The 24,985-nt window shown below is 36.1% G+C and overlaps 3 protein-coding genes across 3 annotated transcripts; all 3 read left to right on the top strand.

The window, feature by feature from the left end:
* Positions 1 to 822: 822 nt before the first annotated feature.
* On the top strand, positions 823 to 7,816 carry LOC107458254 (uncharacterized). The gene is made up of 13 exons (XM_016076451.3): positions 823 to 1,104; positions 1,936 to 2,082; positions 2,207 to 3,035; positions 3,122 to 3,189; positions 3,827 to 3,909; positions 4,484 to 4,583; positions 4,734 to 4,819; positions 4,901 to 4,983; positions 5,937 to 6,064; positions 6,150 to 6,248; positions 6,488 to 6,781; positions 6,878 to 7,000; positions 7,296 to 7,816. The coding sequence occupies exons 2-13, from the start codon at positions 1,984 to 1,986 to the stop codon at positions 7,677 to 7,679; spliced, it is 2,376 nt and encodes a 791-aa protein (XP_015931937.1). The 5' UTR covers positions 823 to 1,104; positions 1,936 to 1,983; the 3' UTR covers positions 7,680 to 7,816.
* A 5,189-nt stretch (positions 7,817 to 13,005) lies between these two features.
* LOC107458226 (uncharacterized) lies at positions 13,006 to 16,355 on the top strand. Its single transcript, XM_016076424.1, has 2 exons — positions 13,006 to 14,680; positions 14,794 to 16,355. The coding sequence occupies exons 1-2, from the start codon at positions 13,006 to 13,008 to the stop codon at positions 16,353 to 16,355; spliced, it is 3,237 nt and encodes a 1,078-aa protein (XP_015931910.1).
* A 3,417-nt stretch (positions 16,356 to 19,772) lies between these two features.
* Positions 19,773 to 23,545, top strand: LOC107458256 (DUF21 domain-containing protein At4g14240). Its single transcript, XM_016076454.3, has 13 exons — positions 19,773 to 20,262; positions 20,336 to 20,412; positions 20,552 to 20,635; positions 20,732 to 20,845; positions 21,030 to 21,113; positions 21,198 to 21,269; positions 21,512 to 21,579; positions 21,829 to 21,916; positions 22,008 to 22,081; positions 22,166 to 22,529; positions 22,642 to 22,688; positions 22,785 to 22,866; positions 23,047 to 23,545. The coding sequence occupies exons 1-13, from the start codon at positions 20,007 to 20,009 to the stop codon at positions 23,116 to 23,118; spliced, it is 1,482 nt and encodes a 493-aa protein (XP_015931940.1). The 5' UTR covers positions 19,773 to 20,006; the 3' UTR covers positions 23,119 to 23,545.
* The last annotated feature ends 1,440 nt before the right edge of the window (positions 23,546 to 24,985 follow it).

The following is a 24,985-nucleotide window of genomic DNA, read 5'->3' as shown; positions in this document are numbered from 1 at the left end:
TATTTTTGTAATTTAATATTTTAAATGTGTATAATAATTTTAAGATAAAAAATATGATATAAATGAGATCACATTAATATTAAAATAATAAAAACTACTTATCTAATAATTTTAAAGAGTAAATAATATATTAATAAAAAAATTAATTTCTTAAAATATAATAGAAAAGCGACTACATATAAAATTGATTATTTTATCGATTTAACTAATAATTTATTCATTGAATCAATAAGTTAGACTTGCAATACCTTAAATCATAGTTGTAAAAATTGGACCAGATTAGCCGGTTAGATCGAAAAATCGGTGAATCGGATTTCTAACCGATCCGATTTAGTAATATGACCGGATAAAAAAAAGAACCGTTAAGAACCGTATTGAATCGGACGGTTCTGAAGAAAACCGAAAAATCGGTGGTTTTTGCTCACTGACCGGTTCGAAAACTTTTTTTTTAATCATTTTTCAAAACGACGTCGTTTTCATTTAAAAAAAAAAGAAAAAAAAAGAAAAGTGTAGCTCGTGACTCGTATCCCCACCCCGCATCCCCAATCCCTGTTCTCTTTCCACTTTCCACTTTTCCCCAACCCAGCAACCCTAATCCCCTAACGGCTAACCCTCCCCGTCACCACCTCACCTCAGTCTGTCACAGTGTCACTCACCCAGCCACCGCCGCCAGCCGCCCGCCGTCGTCTTCTTCGTCTCACCGCCGGACACCTATTCTGAAGTCTGAAGGAACAGAACAGACCCGCGGCTCCGCTTCGTCCCTGTCTCTCATCGCCGTCGCCGTCGCCTTCTCGCTGTTATGACTTATGAATAATGTTGTTCTGCACTTCTTCTCTGTTCTCCAGCAACCTTAAACTGCACTTCTCCTATGTTATTCTATTCTGTGTTGAAAACTTAAAATTTCTGGGATGAATATGCTTGTTGAAATATGAACAAAGGCACAGAAAACTGCAACAGGAGCAACAATGAGGAGAATTGTCAGTGCCAATGATCTCACATCTGGCCCAAATATGAACCTACCCTGAAAGAAAAATTTCTGCAAAAGAAAAGCACGGAAAACATGAATTAGTAAGCATCTCCTAAGCGATAAATTGGCCAGATACAGTAAGTAATTCAAATAATATGCAGCAATATAACTAAATTTTCCTGTTCAATAAATGTTTTGTAACAAACAAATTACAACATGAAAAGTACATCTGGACTTGATTCCCCAAAGACCACCAGAAAAATGTTCCCAAATCAATTTCTTAGAAGTTAACATTTGGTGATTCCTTAAATTAGAGGAGAACAGCATAGTAGAATGTTTGATTCACTTTGATCATGTCCACTTCTTATGTATTTAATTTCCCATCCAGTTTTCCAGATTCTTTCGATAGAACAATATCTCAGGCATTGATCAAATCATAAGTAATAACTTGCAGCCTCCATTGCCTCCAAAGCAATTAGAGCTTTCGAAACATTTCATCAACGGTTAGAAAGAAACAGAAAGTTCAACATTTTTTATCCTACCCAAATAAACTATACTAAATTTGACACGCCAATCAGACAACCAAATGGATGTTACAGCTGCAAGGCTTCATTAGTCAGTTCCTCAGAGAAAAAACACCCTTAGAGACATATTTCCTAAAAAATTAAATTAGGATGTAGCTCCACATTTGTCAGATGAAGAGCAACTTCCCGACTTCGAAATCACTTCTTGGATTTAGTTTATGAATTGTTATTCTTATTGTGTTTAATTAAGATACTAATGTACTAGTACTAACTAATTTCATGTTTATCTTTCTATTAGTTATATTTAAACTTTGAAATTTGGTTGTTTTTAAAATATTGATGAAGAACTAAAGATATGTATTTTGAATTTATTAAGTTTATGACTATTTTTAGTATTTTATATTTTTTATTAATGTGAAATCGGGGTTGAACCAATAAAACCAGTGAACCAGTAACCTGACCGGTTTGATTACCGGTTCGGTTCTTACAACTATGTCTCAAACAGAGGCTGAGAAATCGCGGCGAGAACGGAGGAAAGAATCCCGTTTGGCAAAGAATGCATCCAAACACCAATCATGGCTTCTCCACCAGGTACCTTTCTATTCTCATTCCTCTACTCTTCTTTTTTCTTTTCTGAAACATAAATCAATATTTATGCCTTATTTCTCACTTGAACAATGTAACTTTTTTTTTCACGATTATTGTTTATGTATAGAAATCTCGAGCTATCAAAAGAAGTAAAGATGATTCGGATAGGAAAACTAAGACAAACTTGGAGCAACCAGTTAGTACTAGTTTTGAGGAAAAAGAGGGTTTAGGGTTTGATTCGGATTCTGAGAAACATGTGAGAGCTGAAGAGAGTGTTGTATCAGTGGCAATTTGTGGCTCTGATACTAAGAAAATGAAGAAGTTGAAGAAGGGTTCTAAGGGAAGTTCCAGGAAGAAGAGTGGCAAAGAGTTTTTTGGGCTGGATGCTGATATAGCTGCGAAGAAGGATCTTGAGTTGGAAAGGAAGCTTTCCAAGAAGCTTAAGGTGAAGGAAGGGAAATTAAGGGGTTTGGATGATGGGCTGAACATATTGCTCGAAGGAATGTTGCCTGCTATGGATTTATTTGGAGAAGAGGATACTCATGGTGCTAGTGAATTGCCGAAGAAAAGGTTGAAGAAGAGCTTGTTGAGTAAGAAGCATAAGGAGGAAATATTGCCAAATGAAGGGATGGAAGTAGAGATAATAGATGGAGTGTTTGAGCTCATGAGAACTTCTGATCAAGATGGAGCATTAGGAGATGTTGCTGATTGTGGAACTGTGAGGAAGAAGCATAAGAAGAGAAAGTTGTTGAGACAAGAGCAAGAAGACAATGTGGTGGATGATGATTTGTGCATATCGAAAACTGTAGAATCCGTGGCAATGGAGGTGGCATCAGAGCATGTTTCTGCTGAAGTTCCAGCAAAGAAAGAAAAGGGAAAATATATTGCACCTCACTTGAGAGCTCGTGCTGGAAATGAACCTGAAGAGCATACTCAGATACGAAGACGTATACGAGGTATGGAGGACAGCCTTTAGTTTTGGCTTCACACGTCTAACTGTATACCATATATTGATTTTCTTCTAAATTGAGCTCTTTTGTAGGACTTCTTAATAGGCTTTCTGAATCTAATGTTGAATCAATTACTGGAGAATTGTCAACAATCTTTCAGGTTCGCTGCACCATTAGTTGTATTGGAAATGAATGCTTAACTGTCTCTTTGTGGTGCGTTATTGAAAGAAACTTTGTCATGTCATTTTGAAATGGGAAAACAAAGAGTTGCAAAGAGAGGGAACTTGGGTAAACACTAGGAAATCTTACCAATTGTCTCTTTTAAAAAAGAAAAAAAAATATTACTGCATTTTTTAAAATGAAGATTCAATGATTAATCTCGAAGAGCAATACAATATGCTTGTTCTTTTCAAATTCGGAATATTTAAAGGTAAAGGGTCAAATGACCTTCTGCTAACTCTAGCATGAAGGTTGAAATTCTGGTAAAAAATATTTCTTATAAGTAGAATATGTTGTTGCTGCTTCTGTTGGCTTTTTTTTTTTTTGAAAAAAAAAAGGTCTTGGTGATTTTCCCTATGTAAAGAATGGATGTCCACTGTCAAAGCATCTGAACTGCTCCTTTGTCCCTTGTGTATGCTTCAAATTACACCATATTGTACTAATGCACAGTGTAGTTGCTACCCCAATCATTTAACTTGTTTATTTAGTTTTTGTTTGCTTGACAAGTTGTTTCTATGAAATCTAACCACATAAGAAGTTGTACTATTCTATAAAGTTTTGATGCAATTCTCTTCCAGTCTGTTGCACGTAGTGTAGCTTCACACATTATGATTGAGGAGGCTTTGGCATCATGCTCAGGTGGGCCACGGGGCAATGAACAGTTAAGCATTTGAGCCTTTCTATTTTAGTTACCTTCCCTGTTGAATTGCTATTTGGTGGATTTGTTGTTTCTGTATTTAAAATAATTTGATTGGGAAGCATTGTATTATCGATGAAAAATTTTCAAATAATAATGATGATAATAATAATAAATGAAGATCCTGAACCAAATTCAGTTTTAGCCTTAAATGAAGAGATAAATATTATTAAGCCATTAAATTCATTGTACAGGGCTTCAGTCAAATACTCAAATTTAGTTATAGCCTTACTGCTAGAGTACCCAGCACAGAAGTGGGAAAAAGGCAGATAATGTTTTTTGTAGAACTTAGAAGAAATATATGATTGAAAGGAAAAGGTTGTGCACAAATCGGTGTTGGTTTAGGACAAATTATTTTCATATTTTGAGTTTAGAATCATATATTTTTCTACTTCAAATATTATAATACTAATTCATAATGTCGTGTTCAGTCCTTGAGTATGTCAGATCCCTCCTCTTTGATCTTACATTGAATACTGAACAATGTTGCTTTTAGTTTAATTGACATCCCTCTCCCCTTCTTCCTCTTTTGGTGAAGGTACGCTGCTGTTTTTGCTGCATTTGTTGCAGGGATGGCCTGTTTAGTTGGTGTTGACTTCAGTGCAAAGTTTATGGCATCCTTTGCCAAATGCTTTGAGGTAATGCTTGAAAAAGAAGTCCAACATGCTGATTTTATATATATATATATTGCCCTTTTTAGTTTTAGTTTCTTCATCAGATCACCCTTGTGCTCTCATTGTATTGTGCAGACTGACTGTAGTTTATAATCTTCACATATTTCATTCCAGGATGAGTACCTTAAAGAGGACAATCTCTCTCTGCGGAATCTTACACTTCTCTTATCCTATTTATGCATATTTGGGGTCTGTTCTAGGTGGGTATACTGCACCAAGCATTTTGAAGTATTAAGTGATTTTTAACTGTACCCTGACAGATATCTTCTTTAATGCTTTAGTGATTTAATATATGACTTTCTAGTCATGTTGAGCAAGCGATTGACCGAGATAGATGTCTCTATCATATTGGCAGTTCTACAGTGTAAGATTTTTATTTTTCCCTTGGGTATTTTTCTAGTTTGTAATGTTCCCTTCTGCAGTTTGTTGTTTGGTGGGGAGGTGGGACAATTTGACATTAAGGGACTGAATGCTATAAATTTTCAGATTTTAAAGTCAGTTTAAGCTTTTGCACTCTTCAGAAGCATTTTTTACGCATTTGGCCAACTTTTTATTGTACAAGCCATACATGCATCTTATGAAATATTCCATAGGTGTATTGACTATTGAGCACTTGGAGTTTTCTTATCTAATTTCTCTCTTTTCAATATTAGTAGGATAGGTCTCATGTATTTGCTTTAATTTGTTTGTGGTGGTTGACTTGTTGTATCTTTGGTAAATTGCGCTCACACCCTTTAAGATTTATCAACACTACTTGCACCATCCTTCTATTTGACCAGTATACATTCTCCTTCCTTATGTTATACCAACTGCACGTCTAAACAATACACTTAGATCCTCTGGTGTTAATGTAATTAACAGATCCTTATACATGTGTGTCACCTGTGTACTAATACGAAAAATACCCTTAAATAATAATGTTAAAAGAACAAGAGTCTTTATAATTATTATTCTATCTTTATGTGTTCTCTATGCATAATGAGATTGTGGGGGGTGTTAAAACTGACCTTTTTTCTCCTCGTTTTAATACAAATTCAGTGTAATGACATAATAGAGGAGAGGTGAGTGTATACTGGTCAAATAGATGGATGGTATGTGTAATTTTGATAACCTAATGCAGTTTACCATTGTCTCTTTATTCTCTTCGGTCTTTGGAGTTGGTCTTATATTTACTTATTTTAATCCTTTTATCTCCTTTGCTTATGTGAATTTATAATTGTTACTATTTACTAATGTACTTCTCTAGATATTTTTATAAGAAATTCCCAATGGATGAACCATATCTGACTTTTATCTTTATTCCATTTGTCTTAATAGGTTGTGGAATGAAAATTAGGGCTGATGATCCAATTTCCATGAAAAATTTTATCGTTAGTGTTCAGAAGACGACAAATGACCTGAAGGCTTCCTCCAGAGATAATCATGAAAAGAGAAATAGTAAAAGAGTGAGCATGCTATATTTTATTATCAGAGAAGTTCTCTGGTTTTTCTGCACATAGTTCAGCACTGATTACTTGGTAACACTTGTAGATGGAGTTCATGCTTGAAACCATATGTGACATCAAGAACAACAAGAAAAGACAAAGGGAGGACCCTGCACACCACACTCGGATTAAGTGGTTGCAGAAGGTTGCATTCTTATTTGGAATTGTTTATTATTCAATCACCTTTCTCTGTAGATATTACTTGTAAAAGATAATTACTTTTTTTGGCGTGGGGTGGGGGGTGGGGGAGGATATCTTACAAAGTTGGAACGAATTTATTTTAAGACTTTTATTTTTAAAAGATGTGAAGAAAAGAAATGTGTTCCTAGTAACTATTCTTTTGTTCATTCCCAGTAACTTCTGTTTCATTTGTGTTATTTCCAGTTAAGAGTGGATGACATTTTACTTAGAGGTCTTAAATGGAGCAAGTTACTTGATCCTGATAAGAAGGGTCAGTGGTGGTTACCTGGGGATTTGGCTTCTGCAACAGATAATGTTGAAGAAGTTGCTAACAGAATCGACAAAGATGTTCTTGAAACACAACGCATGCTTCAGCTTGCTGCTGCGCAAAAGATGAACACAGATGCCAGAAGAGCAATCTTCTGTATAATAATGAGTGGTGAGGACTATATTGATGCATTTGAGAAGCTTCTTCGATTAGAATTACCTGGGAAGCAGGTCAGCCTTTTTTTTTTTTTAAGTTTACTAAACTTTTTGTGTTCTTTCAATTATGAGAGCCTCCATGTTGACATATCTATTTTCTTAATGCTACAGGACAGAGATATAATGCGGGTTCTTCTAGAGTGTTGCTTGCAAGAGAAAGTTTTTAACAAGTATTATACGGTGCTGGCGACGAAGTTGTGCGAGCATGACAAAAATCACAAGTTTACTCTGCAGGTAATGTTCCTCTCCTTGTTATAAAACTGGTATGAATGCTAATTTGAAACAGAACTATATATTGCTATTGTGTATGGAAAATATGACAAGAGGTAGGTGATTATGAGAAACTATTGGACTGTGATCAATAGTTGCACCAATGTGGGTGCTTGCACAGGTGTGACAAAACAGTGCTGAGGAATTCTCAAATGCTTTGGATGTCGAATGTGAATTGCATTATTTTGCTTGATTTATGTTATCATAACAGCACTTGATATTAATTTATAACTCATTTTTACCCCTACCGTTTTTGCAGTTTTGCATTTGGGACCACTTTAAGGAACTTGATTCAATGCAGCTTCTGAGGTCAATGCACCTTGCCAAATTTGTGGCTGAAATGGTTTCCTCTTTCACCCTCTCCCTTGCAGTGTTGAAGACTGTGGAGCTCAGTGATCTCAACCTGTTATCCCCGAGAAGAGTTATGCATTTCCGCATGCTGTTTGAGGCCATCTTCGAGTACCCTGATAGCACAGTCTGGAATGTATTCACACGTGTGGCCGTGGCCCCTGAACTCGAGGGTCTTCGACAAGGCATTGAATTCTTCGGTAGAGAGTACATTGTCAAATCCAACAAAGATCTAAATCAGAAGTTTAAGTTGGTAAAAAGAGCCCTTAATAATGTGGAAGGAGTTTTGATGTGAATGAAGTGTTGAATTATATTCCCAATTTTGTTGTCAGTTATGCTAATTTTATTTAAATAATTCTTATATATCCTTCTGAATCGACATGTTCTGGTCTACCCAGGACCGGAGATAAAACTAAATAAAAAAATTTCGTTTATTAAACAAAACAAGCATTACTATTAAAATCCTATTACTGAGCATGAAAATTTTCTATGCTGATGAGTTGCATGTGAAACAATGTTTATGTAACTAAGAAATGAGGTTCCATTTGTGGCGCACCTTCCAAAATAGGTGTGCTTACACAGGGCACTCCATAACGTCTACTGGCCAGGATTTAAGAGTGCTTTTGTTTTTGGATAACTGATTTTGAAATAAAGTGACTTGTGTTTAGTAATTGTGTAAAAGATTAACACAACAAATCAATTGTGAACAGAAATGCAAAACCTCATTCTTGGTGAAACCAATTTGACAATCTAGTATGGAATTTTGGTTAACCAAACAAAACTAGCACATAAGTTTATTTTTTTCAGTATTATTAATTTAATCTTGTTACGTGTACATTTTTATAATTGATACTAATTTGATACTTGTATAAAAATATGCAGGATAAATATTTCTCGAACTTCTCTTCAAATCAAATTATAAACAAATTTCAAAATTAAAAATAAAAAACCTCAACTAAACCTCCTATAAAAAAAATCAATATTTCTTTTGAAAAAAAAAAAGAAGCTTATCTCGCTTGATAAGTCACTTCGTTTTGTATGGTTCGTCCAGCCCAGTTTGTCCTTGATCAACTTTGGATGGATGAAATATACATCGGCCAATGAAAAACATGGGGGGTACATGTAGAAGATAATCTGACATTGAAGTCAGTTTTTGTAAGATAATATCAATGATTCTAATATTTTTACTCAACATACCTCTTTGTTCTACTCAAAGGTTCTTTTATTAGCAATTCATACCTTCAAAACTGTTGTTTAGGATGATCAGTTACAGGTCAAATAATAAACAGCTATAAAGAGGGGATTAATTTCATAAAGAATTAAAGATTGATATAAAAACACTCATTTTAAATAATGAAATCCGAGCAGTCACCAAAAAAAAAAAAAATAATGAAATCCGAGATATAGTTCGGTTTCGACCGAGTTATAATGGACGGACTAAAAATTAATTAAAACTTTTAGATTTGACCACAATTAGACCCAGTTTGGATAACTAACTTAATTAAGCTCTTTTTGATAAAATAACTTAAACAGTAAATAACTCTGTTAAAAGTAACTTATAAATAAGTTATTTTGTGTTTGAATTTTTAACTCTAAAAATGCTTATTTTATAGAAATGTGATAAAAAGTAGAAGTATTATGAGAGAAGTCATTTTTTTTTAACTTCTCTATAAACTCCTAAATAACTTCTTAAAAAGTTGTAATTTAATTTTAAAAATTACACCAGAAATTAATACTACTATTTTTCATAAGTCAAAAATTAAAAAAAGTTACTTCTAAAATTCCAAACGGGCCCTTAATACATCCGACATAAAATAATTACACTTTATAAAATCTGAAGAAAAATATAATACCAAAGCAAAGTGTGAATGATGTAGCAACTAGCAAGTAGCAACATATACGATTATATACAATAAGATATTTAACTTTCTTTATGTAGCAAAACCTTTTCAGTTTAATTTTTAATCTAAAAAATTTGATGACACAAAGCCACGAAAAACAAAATCTCACATGCATATATGATCAAATTCATATACCACTACGTCATATATATTTCGGAAAAGCAAAATCACTAAGTGTGGTGGCCATATTTTGTGGTACCTAAGTGTGGTTATAGTTGATTGACTAATAAAATTAGGACACATAGATAAAAAACAATAACTAATATATGATATATCCCTTCAAAGTAAATAAGGTTATCCAAAAAACATTACTGCAATGGTAGAACAGTAATTACAGGTTTTAGAACTACTTTTTAATGAATTGGGCCTCGAGTGAAATAAACAATAAAAAAAATAGAATCAGAATGAAATGTTCTAAAAATGTGTGTCAAAATAAAAGAAAATAGTAATTGGACATTCAGTAAATTAAATAGTTAGAATGTGGTTTAAAAAAAAAGGAGTTGGGTCGAGTTCCAAAAGGGAGCTTTTCTCTCTCAATAGGAGAGTCGTCCAAGAACTGCAGGTTCTTCTCTAAAAGGGAGTTTTCAACTAGCTTCAATTACCACAACAAACCTCCTAATATCCACTATACTACTCTACCAACCAGAGCGCTTAAACAGCGAAAAGACCGGTAAAACACAACAACATATATTGAGCAACCCACAGCATGAGCAGCATTGAAGGAAAAGTAATCAAGCTTAATAAACCTGGAGAGCTGGGATACAAGAAAGATTGCCTAAATGTAGTGGGCAAGATAATAAGTAATAAGGAGATAAGTTTCAAAACATGCAAGACTGCCTTACTGGGAATGTGGGAAAACCCACAGGGAGTTGCAGTTACTGATATTGGTTCGAAGAAGATGTTGTTCAGTTTCAAAGATAGAAAGAAAGGGCTACAAATCATGCAGAACGGGCCATGGAATGTTAGAGGAAATATGATCAACCTTAGACTATGGAGAAAGGGTGAATCTGTGTTCGAGGTAGATCATGACTTCATGGAATTTTGGATTCAAATCCACGGCATCCCGCTCGACTTCATGGATAAAGAGACAGGAGCGCGCATAGGAGAAATGTTGGGAGTGTTAGCAGAGGCGGAAGACCTAAAAACGGATGGTATTCTGAGGAGATCATATCTAAGAATCAGGGTCAGCATCGACATTACCAAGGCTCTACCCATAGGCTTTTGGTTAGACAGGGAGGAGCTGCTTCCTTTGTGGGTCTTCTTCAGGTATGAAAGGTTGCCGGATAGCTACTGTTTCAATTGCGAAATTGTTGGGCATGAGAAGAAGACATGTAAGAACCCAACTGCCATGGCATGCTGGGATCCCACTAAGAAGAGGTATGCACCAGGTCTGGGAGCAAGGCATGGCCGACCAGGGTCAACAGCGGGTGGAGAAAGCTCAAAACAACAAAGGTGGAGTGAGGAGGGAGAGGAATTGGCGCATGAGCAACAGAATCGGGGAAGGGAGAGTGGGGAAAAGCAAAGCTCAGAGGAGAGCAGGATAAGGGATGAACATGCATTGCAGCAGAAAATCAGGGAGGAGAGTGTTTGGAAAAACCAAACTAGGAGAGAAGAAGAGATGGCTGAGGCAGAAGAGCAGGTAGAGAAAGTACCAGAAATTCCTGATTTTCAGGGAGTTAGGAATACGCAGATTACCCTAGGAGCAGCCTATAAATTGAAAAGCCTCATTGAGGAGATAAAGGAGAGAAAAAATGAATAGGCCAATAACAATAAGGCCCAAAAGGGAGAAAAAATATTTGGGGAGCAGGGGTTAGGAAGGAAGGGCCCAACAAAGGAGAATGGGGCCAATACAGGGACAAATATTTTACATGAAGAGAATGTGGAAGGTAATGGGCTGAAGCAATATATAACAGAGGAAGGGGAAGTGAATAGCTACAGCATTGCGAAGGGGAGGTTGGGCCTGGAGAACAAAAAAGGAAAAGAGACCATAGGCCAGGAATTAAAAAGACTAATGGTAGCAAGACACAAGGGTAAACAAGTTTGTGATGGTAGAATGGGAGGGAACGAAAATCCAGCTTTGTTGATGAATGAAAGGGAAGAGGACAAACAAAATAAACCTTCAGATCAAGCCTTGCTGAAGACTGGAAGGGAGGAGGACAAACAAAAGAAACCTTCAAAGGAAAGGTAGAAAAGAGTTCATGATTCTGAGGGTTAACATGCTCACTTGGGGGAGAATATCTACTATGTCGAGTTAGCAAGTGATGAAGATCAAGAGGAAGGAACAAAGGTACAGGCAGATTGGGAAAAAAAGCTAGCTAAGAAGCTGGAAATGAAACTGAATCTAAAAAGGAAAAGAGAACTTATACAGGTGCCTTTGCTAACAGACAAGGAATGGAGGGTGGAGTATGAGGAGAAGGAGCCCAAGAAACTGAAGAACAGCAATACTTCTCAGGACTCAGGGGAGTATCAACTAGCAATACAGGACACTGAATTTTTCAAGGAAGGACAAATGGCTGAGGAGGCGGGCCTTAACATGCCCTAACCTCAGCCATGAGTATAATCAGCTGGAATTGTCGGAGAATTGCGGCTGCCCCGACAATCTCTGAGTTATACAATCTATGTAAAAAAGACAAGCCGCTCAAAGTATTTCTAATGGAAACTAGGGCCAGTAAGGATAGAATGAATAGGATAAGAAGGAAGTTGAATTTTGTTAATATGTTTTGGGTAGAACCCCGGGGCTTGTCCGGTGGACTATGTCTCCTATGAAAATCTAATGTTAATGTTAATGTTTATGAATGGTGTGATAACTATATTAAAGCAAATATTAACATTAATAATGATCTGAATTGGCAGGGTATTTTTGTGTATGGAAATCCTATTTTTCAAAAGCGGAGGAAGCTATGGCAGGAGCTTATGGTAAGTAACATAAGCAAGGAGGAACCTCAAGCTTATTTGGGGGACTTCAATGATATACTAAGTCAAGAAGAAAAGGTAGGTCTTCTTCCACAACAAAAAATCTGCTTAGAAACATTTAGAAGGTTTGTAAATGAGAATGGCTTGATGGATGTTGACCTTAAAGGAAGTAAATACACCTGGTTTAGCAATCCTAGAAACAATTTCATCACTAGAGAAAGACTAGATAGGGTGTTAGTGAACTGGAAATGGTTGCAGATATACCAGTACGCTAGTCTAAAAGCAGCTCCAGCTATAAGTTTGGATCATTGTGCGCTTATATTGGATACTCAACCAAGAGGTCGGATAAAAAAAGAATTTAAGTTTGAGGCGTTTTGGGTTGAGCATGAGGAGTGCAAAGAGGTGATCATAAAGAGTTGGCAACAGAACGAGGGAAACAGAAATTCTTGGGGCCAATTCATAAGGAAGAGAAACAGATGCATAAGGGAGCTGATGGAATGGAGCAGATGGAAGTTCAAGAGAGCAGATAAAGAATTAGAAAGAAAGAAATCAGAGCTACATCATATCCAAGAGGCTGATTTGACGGAAAGAGATCAGAGAAAAGAGAGGGAATTAAAGAACCAAATATCAGAACTTTAGAAACAAGAGGAAAAATATTGGGGGCAAAGATCTAGGTTGAAATGGCTAAAATGAGGGGACAAAAACACAGCATTCTATCATGCAACAACCATTCAGAGAAGAATTAGGAATAGAATTGACAAAGTGAGAGATGAAACTGGGCAGTGGATACAAGGAGAGGAAGACATAATGAGGATAGTGGAAAGGCATTATACTAAGTTATTTACCTCCGAAGGGGACAGAAATCTAGAAGACTGCGTAAGAGACATACCAAGGAGAGTCACCAGAGAGATGAATAAGGAACTGATGGCAAAAGTTAATGATGAGGAAATAAGGGAGGCAGTTTTTAGTATGGGAGGGTTGAAGGCTCTGGAGCCAGATGGTTTGAATGGGTTATTTTTCCAACAACACTGGGAGATCCTGAACAAAGAAGTTTGTGGAGTAGTGAAGCAAATTTTTGAAGAAGGTCTCATTCCTGGGGACTTAGGGGAAACTACTGTTGTTTTGGTACCCAAAGTCAGTCAACCGGAAAGTCTCAATCAGCTTAGACCAATAAATTGCTGCAATTTTGCATATAAGATTGTAACAAGGGTCTTGGTGGGGAGATTAAGGAAAGTGCTTGATCAAATCATATCTCCAGTTCAGAGTGCCTTTGTCAAAGGAAGACTCATACAAGACAATATAGTTATTGTGCAGGAAGCGTTCCATACGTTAAATAGAAAAGGAAATTCGGGAAGCAAAGACCTAGCCATGAAATTGGACATGAATAAGGCCTATGATAGATTGGAATGGAAATTTCTGCAGAAGGTCATGGAAGAATTGGGTTTCAGTAATGAATGGGTGAGGCTGGTTATGAGTTGCGTAAAAAGCGCCACTTATAGATTTAAAATAAATGGGAAGCTATCTAATAAGATCACCCCGCAAAGAGGTCTTAGACAGGGAGATCCCTTATCACCCTACCTCTTTATCTTGGCAGCTGAAAGCTTCACTAATCTCATGGAAAAGGCGAGGAGGGATAAGCTAATTTCTGGAATAAGATTAGCCCCATCAGCACCAGTCATTACTCATCTGTTATTCGCTGATGGTTGCATAATTTTTGCAGGTGCGGAAGAGGAGGAGATGTATCAACTCATTCAGATTTTAAACAAATACACGGAAGTGTCAGGTCAAAGAATCAACACAGAGAAATCCGGGCTGATTTTTGGAAGCCAAGTATCTATACAGAGGAGGGTGAACATAGAAGAGATCACCGGAATGGCGGCGTGGGAGGATCTAGGAAGATACTTAGGGTTGCCTGCGAGATGGGGAAGATCCAAGAATAGGGCGCTGGAGTGGATAAAGGAGAAAATACTAGACAAGATGCAAGGATGGAAAGATAAGCTGTTAAATCAAGCCGGAAAGGAGATTTTGATAAAAGCAGTAATACAAGCGATCCCGGCTTTTGCTATGAATGTCATCAAATTTCCTAAATCCTTCTGCAAAGGAATCGAGGCAGCAATAGCCAGGTTTTGGTGGGCAAACAACGGGAAGGAAAAAAGTATTCATTGGAAAAGTTGGACAAAATTGACTAAATGTAAAACAAATGGAGGCTTGGGGTTTAAGGATTTAGAATGCCAAAATATTGCGCACCTAGCAAAACAGGCTTGGAGACTACTAAAAGAAGAGGAAGCAATTTGGGCAAGAATTCTTAAGGCAATTTATTATCCCAACTGCAGCCTGTGGGAAGCGGGAGAAGGAAGGAACGCGTCATGGATATGGAAAAGCTTGTTGGAGGGAAGGGATTTCCTTAGAAGGAAAGGCAAATGGAGCGTTGGGAGTGGAATGGAGATAGATATCTGGGGGGATAATTGGGTGGCAGGAAGAGGTAAAATGGGGAGAAGTGGAGAAGAGCAAATTAGAAAAGTGAGTGAGCTAATAAAACAGGGGAAGGGCTGGGATGAGAACAGAATTAAGGAATTATTCCCGGGAACATAGCAGATTTGATTACTAGAACGCCCATCAGCCTGATTAACAAGAAGGACAATCTTATATGGCCATATAGAGTGGACGGACAATATTCAGTAAAATCAGGCTACCGTGCTGTGAAAGAGGAGAAAGATGCAAAGGAAGAGACAAAATTCAACAAAGCCTCGTCAAGTCAGAACTTCAGGGAGGTTTGGGTGACTATATGGAGATTACTAGTGCCACAAAAGATTAAAATGTTCTTATGGAAAGCAGTGGAAAGAATTCTGCCAGTTAATATAAATTTGTATAAGCGTAAATGTACAGATAAGCCTACAGCCTATAATGTGACCTCGTTCGAAAAATGGATGATGGAAACAGTTCAGAAAATAAAAAGCTGGACAGGAAAGGATCAGGAGAAAATTTTATGTAATCTGGGGTGTGTATGTTGGTGTATATGGAAGGCAAGGAACCAATACATATTCCAGCAAACAAAAATCAATCTAGAACAGGTAACAATTAATGCAGAACATTTAGCAGCAGAATTTCACAATGCAACAAAGGGAAGCAGCACAAGCCAAAATCCAAGAACAGACATGATTGGTGATAGGAAGAGAATTACCTGGAGGCCCCCACCACAAAATAGGTTGAAGGTTAACACAGATGCGGCTTTCCATAGGGATACAGGCAAGGCAGCCTCAGCAGTCGTTATCAGGAACTGGCAGGGAAAGATCATCACTGGGACAACATCAAAATTCACCACAAATTCAGCACTAGCAGCAGAAGCTCAGGCATATAGAGAAGCTCTCATTCTCATAAAGAATTTACAAATAGAAAACTGTATAATTGAGACAGATTGTTTACCGCTGGTTCAAGCCATTAAGGCTAGAATGCCTATGGCAGAAGCAGACGCAATCCTAAGAGACATTCTGCAACTGCTGGAAGAGGCGCCAGATGTGGGAGCTACCTGGACTCCAAGGGAAGGCAAAATAGAAGCTCGCCAACTGGCAGCTATGGCAGTGAAGAATGATCTAAGAAGCCAGTGGACTTTCAATACTCCTAATCCTGTCAGGAACACAATCAGAATAGAAGCTAGGTTCGCAATGCTACAGCATAATCAAAGGGCACAAAATCCAGCCAAAGGGGTTCCAATTCCAACCAACCAGCAAAGAAATCAAACAGAAGAGGAGCTACCTGAGGGGGTGGACATGGAAGATCGGGACATGCAAGAAGCTGAAGGGGGAGCGCAGCATCGACCCATGGCATCGCATGCGCCAACTGAAGAGAGGAGCAATCCAATTGGCGAAGCTTGGAGATTAGATCGAGGAGGGAGCGCCGAGGTGCCTTGTTTTATGCAGATTGCTTCGAGGCAGACGATCACTGCGGCCAAGACAGGCCAAATGGATGTTCCAAGGCGGACCCACCATCAGAGGCTTCATTACCGGGCTATCGAGGAAAACGGGAGATGCGGGAGAACTCAGAAAGATACTTTGCAGATTGGACCGGAGGATACCAAAAGGGAAGGATGCTTCAGGCGTCAAATCCATGCAACAAGTCGGTCTGGTAAGGGAGCTTCCGGCGGCAACATAAAGCGCTAACAGAGAGCAAGGCGAGAAAGATGACATTAGATTTAGGGTCGGGCACTAGCAGGATCGGGTTAGGGGTGAATCGGGTTCTGGTTGTGTGGCCGGGTCAGATCTCTGGCCCATGGCCCAGGTCCAAAAAAAAAGGAGTTGATACAAAATAAAGTAGTAAGCATTGTATCATTATACAACCCAAAAATAAAAGTAAACATTGTAATACCTAATGCTCAAAGATTCCATCGTAAACAATAATAAAGTAATAAAAATTATTAATTAAAATAAAAAAACTGGTACTAGTTATATTATACTTATACAATTGTAAATCTTTAATATTTTTTTAATAAAGTAAAATGCATAAATAATATTAGCATGCTAAATTTGGGATTATTTAAGTTAAGAAGTTATGTATTCGTGACTAATGGCATCAGAATTAATATTCACGGTGTAGTTAAAATAATTTAAATTAGATCAAAAGGTTTGAATATTCAGAGATTAGAAATTATAATAAATTAAATTTAAAAGTTGTTAAGTTGAGGATTTAAGATTTAAGATTTAAAAGGTATATATATGATTCACGTTTTCATATTTAAATTATTTAATTTTATTAGTAATAAAGTTAATGTACATTTTTTATTGTTCTCATAAATAACAATTTTTTTCTTTTATTTTTAATTGTTCTCATAGCATATTTAAAATATAAGTAATATATTATAGATAAAAAAAATAAATGAGTCATCCATGTGCTTAGCTTTTACGATAATTAGTTTAATTATACAAATTTTAGAGTTTATATTTAACTACAAAGATTAAAATTTATTTTGGTCAAACAAAAAAAATAGTTACAAATATGGAGGATATATAGTTCTTCTATTTATTAATTAAGTAATTTATAATTAATTGAATATTATTTGTAATAATATTAGTTTATGGTTTTCAATTTCTCTCACATAAAATTTAATTTCATTACTTTTTTAGTGTTTAGTATAAAAGTCTTTGGTTACAAGTTACAATAATAATTTTCTTATGCTTTTCATGGTTCTTAAAACTTCTATAAAATATAAATAATATATCATAGATAAAAAAATAACGGGATCACTTATAGTTAGCGTTTATGGTAATTAACTTAATCATTAGATTTTAAAATTTACCAACTAAGAGAGAGTTTACTCTTTTTTTTTTTCAAAAAAAATATTAAAGACTTACAATTGTATAAATATAGTATAGATTTTCACACTTTATTATTATGTAAGATTTTGTTCTACAAATATGAACAATGGTAGCAACTTTCTTCATTTTAATTAATATTTTTACTTTAATATTGTTACAAATGATAACAATTGTTTATAATAGAATCCTGAGCATTAGACATTACAATGTTTATTATTTTTATTTTCGTACTGAATACAATATTTACTACTTTATTTTGCATATTTACTACTTTATTTTCCATCATCTTTTTTTTTAACTAGTTCTAACTATTTAATTCACTAAGAATCCAATTATTATATATTTCGTCTCACTTTGACACACATTTTTTGAAATATATCATTATAATTTTATTTTTTTTTATTTATTGTCCATTTCACTCAAAGTCCAATCCATCAAAAAATGGTTCTCGGACATGTAATTACCACTCTGCCATTATAATAATATTTCGAGTTACCATATTTTTCTAGTTATCTTATTGGCCAGTCAACTATAGGTAACTTTAGCCACCACAAAACATAGTCTCTAAAAAAACTCACTAACAATCGGGAAGATTTCGGAGAGGAATCAAGCGAGAGAACATAAGATGAGAAGACACCACATCCAACTCAAAACCTTAAGGTTTCAAGTTAATGGGTCTCTCATTTTATAAACTTCTCACTCTTTTTTGCTTTCTTTGATATGGGACTAACTTCAACACTTCTCACACTTGCAACACTAACAATCTCCCCCTCAAGTGTGAGCCTCCACATCAAGCATCAACTCCCCTCTAGCTCCTCCACCACCATGAGTATTCGTCCATCACACCGCCGAAAAACACCGCAGGACACGCCACCCGGACCACCTTTACCGGGAAGACTTTCGATGCTTCACCTTGAATACTCCTTAAAACCACCAGACCGATTAACCATCGGCTCTGATACCACTTGTTGGGCCAACCGTGGGGAGCTCTCGACAATCGGGGAGACTTCGGGGAGGAATCAAGCGAGAGAACATAAAGGTTTTGAGTTGAATGTGGTGTCTTCTCATCTTATGTTCTCTCGCTTGATTCCTCTCCGAAGTCTCCCCGGTTGTCAAGAGCTCTCCACAGTCGGTCCAACAGAGTACTACATAATAAATTACATTAGGTATAATAAGTTGTTCTTATTAATTTTTTTATACTTGATTTTTTATGTTTTAATTTATTGATGCTAATTGTATTTGAATGTAAAACTGATTGCTTTAATTTGTATTAGGTTTAGATGAATTGTATTTGTATGTAAAACTAATTGATTTAATTTGTTGTTCTTTTTATTCTTTTTCCTTTTTAGGCTTGTATACTAAAGTTGGAAAAACTGAGAGAGATAATAGAGTAGAAGATATTTTCATTAACACTACAAAATTTGTCTCCTAGCTTGATAATCAAATGATGACGATTCAATAAAAGTGTCTTTTTTCTGGTATTGTGTGGCACTCTTTAATTTTCTTAGTGGATTAATTACTTTGCAATGGTTTGATTTGGCGGTCAGTGGTAATAAATAAGAGTTTATTTTTAAAGAGAGAGAAAATGAAAAGATTTTAGCCGTTTAAGTTTTAAGATAAAATTTTCATTTGAGTTGAAGTTTTTTTGTTATATTTTCTTATTTTGCATTCAGGGAGGGGTCTTCTATGTTCTGTTCTTTGGTCCTTCTGTTTTTCCTTGCATGTTTAGAATAAAGTTGCTAAAAAGTACAAAAAGAGAGTGATTATATGAAAAACTAGAAACAAAAAAATATTCAACAAAGAATGTGGAGAAGATGAAAAGATTGATTTGGTTTTATATAGAGTCTTGGAAACGAGAAAGAAAAGACAGACTAATTGATCGTCAAACTGTTTTGTTTTGTGCCAGTATTGAATTTGTATTTTGGTTGTATTTTTTCGTCCTGTTGCTGCTATTTTTATAGTTATTCTGCTATTGACTACCCTCTTTAAATTTATAAATGTGACTTAGATTTTTCTAGAATAATATTTATCTTTATAAAAAAACATTTAGAATGTTGCTATATTAGTTTATTTTTTAACAGAATATATTTAAAAAAAAAAAGTCATAATTTCAGCCTTTGCATTATAACTTTAATTTTTAAGGTGTTTTCTTTTTCTTGATTAATCTCTGCACAATTGATAATTTAAATGAGACTGAATAAACCAATTTAATTAGTAATTCAGTAATTTGACCAATTTAATTATTAGTTCTGATAGTTATGGCCACAATCACCTGCTACTAATTATTAATCAATCACCACTTTTTCAAACAGAGGGAGAAAAGGGAAAAAAAAAAATTCTATTCACTCTCTCATATTGAGTTGCAAATAGTTAGTAATTTAACCGGTTTAATCACCGGTTGGATTCTGACAACCCCTAGCTGCTACCATAGCATATCCCACCTCTGCTGGAAGAAGAAGAAGAGAAGTAGAAGAATTACTTGTTGAATCGAGGATCAGGATGGTAAATTTGCTTAGCGCGTTAATGGTGACTCGGATGTTGACTCGGGACCACCCTCAGGTTCAGGCGGCGTCAGCTCTTGGCAGCGAGATTCCGTTTGGCGATGTGTGGTGGTTCGTGTACGCCGGAATCTCCTGCTTCCTTGTGCTCTTTGCAGGAATCATGTCCGGCCTCACCCTCGGTCTCATGTCTCTTGGTCTCGTCGACCTCGAGATCCTTCAGCGCAGTGGTTCTCCCTCCGAGAAGAAGCAAGCCGGTACTCTACTACTCCTCTTCTTCCTCTTCTCTTTCTCTCTTTTCTGTTAACTATTCTTATTACTACGGTGTAGCGGTTATACTTCCCGTGGTTCAGAAACAGCACCAGCTTCTTGTCACTTTGCTTCTCTGTAATGCTGCTGCCATGGAGGTATTGAATTTGCAATCCCCTTTCTACAACTCCTTCCAATCAATTTCTATTCGCAATTGTGTATGTAGAGTTTCGTACTGATTGCTAAACCCTGCCTAACTCTTAAATAGCTGTTGGCTTTGGAACTTGCAATCTGCAGGCTCTTCCCATATACCTTGATAAGCTATTCAATCAGTTTGTTGCCATCATTCTCTCTGTCACTTTTGTTCTCTTCTTTGGGGAGGTTTGTCATTTCCCTCTCAATGTTATTTCAGAGTTTTTGTCCCTAATCAGTGTTTTCAAGTTTTGAAATAGTGCTTCTTTGGTTTGATGGTTTCAGGTTATTCCACAAGCAATTTGTAGTAGATATGGTCTTGCTGTAGGTGCCAACCTTGCATGGCTTGTTCGAATTTTGATGTTAATCTGTTATCCAGTTGCTTATCCCGTTGGAAAGGTATAGTCTTCTACAGAACTTATTGCAAAGATGTTATCTAGATTATGATGTGTGCACAGATTAAGATCTTCTTGGAGTTGTTTTGTGGACACTTAAACGCATCTTGGTTAGTTAAGAAGAATTCTCTAGTGTGTTAGCAACCATGCCTGCAAGGGTTTAATTTTCTGAATAACAATTGTTCCAGGTTCTGGACTACCTGTTGGGGCACAATGAGGCTTTATTTAGGCGTGCTCAATTAAAAGCTCTTGTGTCCATTCACAGCCAGGAGGTATATATTGTTATTGTTCATCAATCAAACCAACTGTCTTGTCTTTCTCTTTGATTAACAAATATTGAATTTGCTTGTTGTAAGGCTGGGAAAGGTGGTGAGCTTACACATGATGAGACTACAATTATTAGTGGAGCGCTTGATTTGACTGAAAAGGTAAGTTCTCTAATTCACACAACATATTGACTTCAACCTCTACATTAGTGTTTTGTTACATGGCAATCCAATGCGGTTTTCAATTTGTCATATCAATGCGGCAGAATTTGAGGTTTCTTAACTATTTTTAGTTTTATAGCACACGGTGATGGTGGAAAGTGGAAACATGTGAAGGCTACTGCATTTACTGGTAAATTCTAACTAGGGTCTTGTGTTTTCTTCTTAATTTTGTCTTCGAACAGACTGCTGAGGAGGCTATGACTCCTATCGAATCAACATTTTCTTTGGATGTTAATTCAAAATTGGACTGGTTGGTTATCTTATATTCATGGTCATTATTCTTTTATCAGTAGGGTGTAAATAGGTAACATAATTGTTTTTAAAATGTCTCTAATGTTTTAAGATGAATTCTTGCTATTCTTGCTGCTGAAGATATATTTTCTGCCTTTGCTTGCATGTTAGAGCTAGAAATTCTTAGGTTGCATTCAGGGGAGAATTCTTAGTGTGTATACTTTTTTCCCGAAACAAAAAAAAGTTAACCTTGGCAACCTAAAATCAGGGAGGCAATGGGAAAAATTCTCGCTCGGGGGCACAGCCGAGTTCCTGTCTATTCTGGAAATCCAAAGAATATTATCGGTCTTCTGCTTGTAGGTTTTAACCTTGCCAGAATTCTACTTTTTTCCTGATTATGTAGCCTTTTTGGGTTCTTCTTATTTACATTAATTCTTTTTCTATTAGGTCAAAAGTCTCCTCACTGTACGGCCAGAAACAGAGACCCCTGTCAGTGCTGTATCCATTCGGAGAATTCCACGGTGTGCTTGTCTTTATTAATGTATTATCTCGCTTTCCATATAATGGCATAATATCCGTTGTGTAACGGTTATTTATATGGACAGGGTTCCATCAGATATGCCTCTCTATGATATTCTTAATGAGTTCCAAAAAGGAAGTAGTCATATGGCCGCTGTTGTTAAAGCCAAGTCGAAAGGGAAAGAAACTCCGCAGATAATTGAAGAGAAACAGGAAGAAAGCACTATTTTTGATGGGGATTCACAGTTGACTACTCCATTACTTCAGAACCAGGACGATAAATCAGAAAGTGTAGTTGTTGATATTGACAAGTCTTCAAGGTCACCCAGTATTAATAAACTAACTGGTTTGCAACGTAGTGACAGCAAAACAAATTCATTAGAAAATATTGAAGAGGGTGAAGTGATTGGTATTATCACTTTGGAAGACGTATTTGAAGAACTTCTGCAAGTAAATTTCTTTTCTGAAATATGCCCCTCCGTCTCCCTTTCTCCAATGTTTTAATCATCCCCGCCTTCTGAAGTCTAACCTCTCTGCTTATCATAATTGTTTTACCATGCAGGAAGAAATTGTTGATGAGACAGATGAATATGTTGATGTTCATAAGAGGTAAATGGAGAACGAACCTTCGAAACTTAAGTGGTGGAGATGGATGAAGCTAATGCAAATATGAGTTCTGATGTTTGTGCAAATTATATTTTGCAGAATACGTGTGGCTGCAGCTGCAGCTGCTTCCTCAGTCGCACGAGCTCCATCAACTCGAAGATTGACTGGTCAAAGGGGAGCAGTAAGTGATTAATTCTTCTTCTTCTTGCCATAGTTGATATATGAAGTCAAATTTCCACTTTCTACAGGGTTTGGGTTTTGAATTATCACTTAGGTAGCTTGAAGTATCTTATGTAATTATCCAGCATGAATGCTAGCTCATTATGTTTGTGTTTTGTGGTCTTGTTTCTTAAACATCCAGGGAGGCCAAAGTAAACCTGGGCAAACTCCTAAGAAGTCTTCAGAGGATCATGGATCCAATTCTACAAGGTAACAAGAAGGAACTATGTGTTAAATTATCCAGATAAAGAGCCGTTAGTACGGAGTGGTTGCTTTTTGTGTCAGCAATATGATGTTTACAAGGAAAAGCTCTGGATAGTTTTTATTTATTTATTTGATTTTGTTATCTATAAGTTTTACAAGTTTTCCTTCTGAAGGGGAGTATTTATATATGCATGTATGTTTATTGATATCCTAAAGAAAGCTAAGATTATTGGAGTAATTCTGCCAACTTTTCTGCTGATGGAGCCAAAACGTACCTACCAACTCTATCAAGGCAATTCTCAAACCAGCCCTCACTTTAAATGCTAATGGAAAGTTATTGTAACATGTATCCTATCCACATTTCCGTTTAATTATCGCTTCATGGATTGGACAAATACCAGTTTTAATTTGATCTAGAACGTAATTAAATAATCCAAGACACTGTTGTTGACTCTTCGTATTGGGTGATAGCATCCGTATCTTAGAACATGCAAAAGGGCTTTTGATACGGAATTATCTTCGTACTTATTCAATGGAAAAATTTTACGTGGCTATATAGGATATGAAATATCATCATGATTAACACTCATTATTTCTATAAATTGTACGCTGTTGAAGAATTCCGTACTCGATCGTAACGTATAAGAAAATAAATGTAGTTAAAAACCTAGAACAGAACCAAATAAAGTAGGCAGAGAGATGTGTATAATCCGGTCCTTGGTGGCTTGATGCACTAGCACAGAGTGGGCTATTTAATGTGCAGTACAAATTTGTCACTCATGGAGTGGAAAGACAGCTACACACACCCCTCCTCCCAGCATAACACGGTATGTGTTCCTTCAAGAGTTTCGCCAATGAGAAATAATTTTTGTACTATTATCTTTTATTTATTTTTTGTTATATTTATTTTTATATCTAAAAATAAAAATGTATATCAAAGTGCATTAAAAAGAAATTAATACAAATAACAATTTTCTGTGGCGCGCTTGAACCTTGGCCTATATGTGTACTTCTGTTTTCAATTCTATTACCTGTTTTGAGATGTCCTATCCTATCTACACCGAAGCAGTGTCTTAGTTTCTCATACCACAAGTTTCTTTTTTTCTTCTTTTTTTCTTTTTTTTTTTTTTGTTTTTTGATAAGGAGGAGGAGTACGATTTTTGTAAACATAACTTAAGAGAAGGGGATTGTTTTCTACAAATGGGTCTAACAAGAAAGGATCGGATTCAAGGAAAAAAAAAAAAAACGATGGTTCCAAAGCAAAATATACATACATGAAAAGAACAGAGAAAAGAAAACTTGGAAGGTTATTTGGGAAGGTTGAGAAGCTAAGAGAGTAAAAGAAAGATGAAAATATATAGAAAGAAAGAAACCATATGATGCAAGTGCTGTACATGCATGTTTGTTCATATTAAATTAACACCTTATTAGACACTTGATGAGCAAACACAAAAGTTGGTAATTGATGAAGCCTTTCAACTGCTACGTACTCTGCACTTTTTTTTGTTTTTTTAACAGAGTAGCATACTAGCACTAACAAAAAAAACAAAGATAAAAAAAAAACTCGCTATACTATAATGTATATGGTGCCACTCCTAAACTTAGTCCTCCCAGCGTAGAAGGAAGACGGTGCACCTCCATATGATATAAAACCTAGTCTTTTGTTCCCTCAACTGCCTCGAACACCGTCTCATCAACTCATGAGTAGGCTTCCCAATTCTCATTGACAAACATTGTCGCCTTGCCATCACGTAAAAAGCTAACAATAAGATATAGTTTTGATAGAGTTTGATAAAGCAACTAACTAACTTGATAGAATGAAGCACCACAGAACTTGGTTGCTCTCTCTATATATATACAAGTTATAAGGTTGTAAT

Source organism: Arachis duranensis, chromosome 7, assembly GCF_000817695.3.
Source record: "Arachis duranensis cultivar V14167 chromosome 7, aradu.V14167.gnm2.J7QH, whole genome shotgun sequence".
NCBI classification, from domain to species: domain Eukaryota; kingdom Viridiplantae; phylum Streptophyta; class Magnoliopsida; order Fabales; family Fabaceae; genus Arachis; species Arachis duranensis.
This window is presented reverse-complemented; position numbering and strand designations above follow the sequence as displayed.

Bases quoted from the DNA above. Each gene is read 5' to 3' on its own strand.
- LOC107458254 (XM_016076451.3), top strand. From the start codon at position 1,984: ATGTCTCAAACAGAGGCTGAGAAATCGCGGCGAGAACGGAGGAAAGAA. The intron at 4,984-5,936 runs GTAAGATTTTTA...TTGTCTTAATAG, and splicing joins CATATTGGCAGTTCTACAGT to GTTGTGGAATGAAAATTAGG. The intron at 6,782-6,877 runs GTCAGCCTTTTT...TTAATGCTACAG, and splicing joins TAGAATTACCTGGGAAGCAG to GACAGAGATATAATGCGGGT.
- LOC107458226 (XM_016076424.1), top strand. From the start codon at position 13,006: ATGAGGATAGTGGAAAGGCATTATACTAAGTTATTTACCTCCGAAGGG. The intron at 14,681-14,793 runs GTAAAATGGGGA...GGAACATAGCAG, and splicing joins TAATTGGGTGGCAGGAAGAG to ATTTGATTACTAGAACGCCC.
- LOC107458256 (XM_016076454.3), top strand. From the start codon at position 20,007: ATGGTAAATTTGCTTAGCGCGTTAATGGTGACTCGGATGTTGACTCGG. The intron at 21,114-21,197 runs GTATATATTGTT...GCTTGTTGTAAG, and splicing joins TGTCCATTCACAGCCAGGAG to GCTGGGAAAGGTGGTGAGCT. The intron at 21,270-21,511 runs GTAAGTTCTCTA...GTCTTCGAACAG, and splicing joins CGCTTGATTTGACTGAAAAG to ACTGCTGAGGAGGCTATGAC.